General features: G+C 63.5%; 1 protein-coding gene across 1 annotated transcript in view; it reads right to left on the bottom strand.

The window, feature by feature from the left end:
• The window catches only part of VPS37C (VPS37C subunit of ESCRT-I), a 5,138-nt gene extending 2,542 nt beyond the window's left edge, over positions 1-2,596 (bottom strand). Inside the window, exons 1-3 of the mRNA XM_004715040.2 lie at positions 2,501-2,596; positions 956-1,127; positions 409-491 (exon numbers count right to left, since the gene is read on the bottom strand). Of these exons, the coding sequence (XP_004715097.1) occupies positions 409-491; positions 956-1,127; positions 2,501-2,593 (348 nt within the window). The 5' untranslated portion in view covers positions 2,594-2,596. The remainder of the gene's footprint in view (positions 1-408; positions 492-955; positions 1,128-2,500) is intronic.
• Positions 2,597-4,022: the final 1,426 nt, after the last annotated feature.

Genomic DNA, 4,022 nt, shown 5'->3' with positions numbered 1-4,022 from the left:
CTGGATCCACTCGAGTCCTTACTGTGCACTGTCTGCAGTGTCATACACACCCTCCATGTCTGTCATCTGCCCTCTCAGTGGCAGCTCTCTGAGGGCAAGACTGTCTCTGCTGGGGCCACCATGGATGGCACCCTCCCTGAGCACTGGGCCAGGCCCCCAGTGGCACCGTGTCTACATGTGAGGAGCTGGGTGAGGGCTAAGCCACATCAGCCCACAGCCTGGGAGTGCCTTCCAGCCTGGGCTGCAGAGCCCCACAGCAGCCTGGCTGCAAGGACGGCGGAGGAGGCTGCACCCCAAGAGTCTCCCTGAGGGTAAAGGTGCCACTCATCTCTGCCACGTCCCGAGAGCGCCCTCGGCCAGCCCTCTGCAGACCCGGGTCAGGGGCGGGGTGCCAGCTGCCCATCTCACCTCAGACTCCTCCTCGGTCTTCAGGCCCTCCACCTGCAGGAGGTCCAACAAGGTGCCGGGCTGCAGCGCCGAAGAAAAGGTCTCTGGAAGGAGGTGGCACCCGCGGCATTTCAGAGGGGCAGCCGATTCACAGCAATGACAGTGAGGTACTGCGCGCCCAAAGGCCCACTGCCGGGTCCCCTCCTGTGCAGGAGTCCTGAGAGCCACACCCAGACCCTGGCTGAGCCATCTCCCCAGCCCACCCAGGATGAAGCAAGGACTCGGGCTCCCATCTGCATCCCGCCCAGCATCATGAAGCAGCAGACCTCACCTGTCAAGTTCCCGCAGGACCCGGATGCTGGCCCCGGCCCCTCCCCTGTCCAGGTGCCCCAGCCGCGTGGTCTGGGTTGGTGCAAGCCCCAGAATCACCCCAAACTGTGCTACTCGCAGCTACAACTGTGGACGGGCGCCATACTCACAGCTGCAACTGTGGACGGGCGCCATCCCTCTCCGCCTCCCCTCACACCTGAGACAGGTAGCACAGTGAGCCCGCAGCCCAGGCACCTACCCAGCTTGGCCTTCTGTTCCTGGCACCGCTCCACCAGCTTTCGGAGTTCCTGGTACTTGTCCAAGAGGTTTGAGCGGCTGATCTCCAGGGGCGCCTGGAACTCCAGGTTCTGCTCAGCCAGGCTCCGGTTCGTGGCCAGCGCCATCTCCCGCTCCAGCTGGAGGTCCTGGACCTGAGGGGCGGGAGCACCATCTCCACCACCTCACTACCACTCCCCACCCCGGGCAGCCCAGTGGCTACTGGGGCCACTCTCTCACGCGTGCGGGGCGGGGTGGGGGGGTGGGGGGGGTGCGCCGTACAGCATGCTCAGAGCCAGGTTGGAGCCGCGGGTTGGAGCCAGGTTGGAGGCCGGCACTGAAGCCTCCGAACAGCCTTTGGCCTCGTAAGTGAGCACCAGCCCGAGGGGTGGGCCAGGGTAGCACGGGAAAGCCAGAGCTTTCCAGGATGGAGGTACCTAAGGGCCGAGCCTCAGAGTCCAGAGACCCACTGAGGTAGACTGAGGGCCCAGGCCCAACCTACGGGCCAGACACACAACCAGGCCCCCAACAAATCACTCGGAGGGGACAAGACCATGGCGCTCACTCAGGAGACTTGCCCCTGCAGAGGGGCAGAGGGGGTGGCCAAAAGCTGTTGGCCATGCCTACAGCCACAAGGGTCAACAGAGGTTTCTCCGCCTTTGTGCCTGGGTGTGGCCTGGATATGCCCTGCTGAAGGCTCCCCCCAGCCTCTCCCGCTGAAGGGAGTCCCGGTGCTGACAGCTGGTGAGGCAGCAGCTCCCGAACCCTGCCCAGTCCGTGTTATGAGGGTGGGGAGGCGGCGGGGGAGGGGGCAGTTAAGAGAACGGGAGCTGCCAAGCCTGAGGCTGCTGGGACAATGCTTGCTCGGCAGTAGCAAGGAGCCACTGCCACCAGGATGGAGCCTCTGTCCCGCAGGCAGCCCCACAACACACAGACACACGCTGCCTGCCCGCCTGGAAGTGGGCACTTCCCAGGGGGCTCCGCCTGCGCTTCCTCACAGACGCATCAGTCTGTCCAGGCTGCTGCCTCCCAGGAAGCCTGGGAACTGCGGCAGCAGGGGGAGGGAGAAGAGGGACAAGTGTCCCAGCTCAGCAGGGCACAGGCGATCACTGGCCCACCGTGTCCCCCTGAAGGGCGGGGGCCCTGGACCAGGAGGGCTGTGGGGCGTGGTGGTGGTGCTTTACGAGACCATGGGCTCACCTTGCTGGCAGGTGTGACCTGTACAGTCCTGTGGCCACGCAGCCTGACCTCTCCCGCCTGGCTCTGTGTACCAGGACACGGAGCTGGGAGGACGAGGTACAGGGCACCAATGGGAACCCTGACCAGGCGATGAGCCCAGCCCAGGAGGGCTCAGGGGGGCCAAACCTGGCCCTGGGGGAAGGGTGGCAGCTACCAGATGGCCCTCATCCTGCTGGAGCCCAGGGGCCCCTGGTCCTTGGGCCCCTGGGTCTCCAGAGGCTCTAGGAGCCGGAGACACAGCGGTACTGAGTCGTGGAGAGGGCGTGGGAAGGAGCGAGTGTCCCTCTACCTGGGGGGACTCGAGGGCCAGCCGTGCGATGACCTCGGGGTCGTCCTGCATCTGCTCCAGCTCCTCCAGGGTCTTGTCTCTCAGCGTCTCCATCGTCCCTGCAAACACACAGAGGTGGCACAGGATGAGCAAGGAGCCCACGCAGGGGCCTGCCACGCAGCAGCTGCTTCCCTGTCACGACGCGTCTGTCACCTTGTCTCTCCCATGCCCAGGAGACCGAGGAGCCTCCCCAGCCACCCACCCCAAGGAGGGCGTGAGGGCGAGGTTGTGGGTGAAGCACCCCGAGGAACAGACAGGAAAAGTCAGAGCATGATCAGCCAGGCAGCCGGGGACAGAGGAGGCCACCAACAGAGACTGTGGCTCCAAGCTCCAGAGTGCCCCTGCTTGTGTACTTAGGTTACTTAGTGAGCCCACAGCCCCAGTTTCCCTCTGTGTCCTCTGCACCAGCATGGCCTGTCACACACATCCTCACGAGAGGAGGGAAACTGACTGACCCACTGAGGACATCTGAGTTGGCAGAAGGACCCAGTCACTGGGCCCAGCGGGGCATTGATTGTCCATGGCACAGAGCCACACCCGGGAGACAGCGTTGAGGAGCCGCCCAGCCACCTCCACCTGGCTGGGTTTCCAGCTCTCCTTTGCACCTCTCTAGCCCAGAGCTGCAGGTGGTGCTGGCACGAGCTGTTTTCTGGTTGCAGCGGCGGTGTGGGTTTCAGGGGCTCCAGCCCTGGGGGAATCTAAGTCCTTCGCCCCCTCACTCACCCGGCAGGGAGGAGTGACTCCTGGAGACCCCAGGGAGACAAGGCACAGACTGGCTGCTGTCAGCATGGGCCTGGGGGACCCCTCTGCCTGGGGGTGCCCCAACACACTCGAGAGCCCCCGAGACTGAGCTATGCCTACTATTCACATACAGCCCTTCCCAGGAAGGAAGTGGAAAGTTTCTCTGTGCACTTGAATCCTGAGGCAAGGGTGGGGGCGGTGGCAGCACCGGGCATGCAGATGCCCAGGCCCAGCCAGCAGAGGTCTGAGGAGGTGCCCAAGGTGGGTCCAGGAGTCGTGCAACACGAGCTTAACAACCCTGCCACTTCCAACCCTGGCAGCAGACGAGTTACCGCAGCACCCCAATCCTGCCTACACCTCCTTGGCCCTGCTTTCCCACACGCCTTTGGCCAAAAGAGGCACCCTGGTGGCGTCATGGGTTGTGTGCTGGGTTGCTAACCTCAAGGTTGGTGGTTCAAACCCACCGGCTGCTCTGTCGGAGAAAGACGAGGCTAGCAAAGGAGTCACTGCCTCAGAAACCCACTGTCAGGAAGGTTCTTATGAACTAGAATCGACTCCATGACGGTAAGCTTGCTTTGGGTTTTTAGTCTAAATGTCGGGGGCAGAAGTCGGGGGGCGGGGTGTTTAATAACGGACACAAGTGTCCTGAGTGTAGTGAATGATGGGGGGAGTGCGGAGTGGAGATCCAAAGCCCATTAGTAGGCCACTGGAGATCCCCTTGCAGAGGGGTCTCGGGGAGGAG

Source organism: Echinops telfairi, unplaced genomic scaffold (genome assembly GCF_000313985.2).
Source record: "Echinops telfairi isolate 266 unplaced genomic scaffold, ASM31398v2 ScPeMD7_7416;HRSCAF=8454, whole genome shotgun sequence".
Classification (NCBI taxonomy): domain Eukaryota; kingdom Metazoa; phylum Chordata; class Mammalia; order Afrosoricida; family Tenrecidae; genus Echinops; species Echinops telfairi.
Note: the sequence above shows the minus strand (reverse complement) of the source record. Positions and strands in the feature narration are given on the sequence as shown.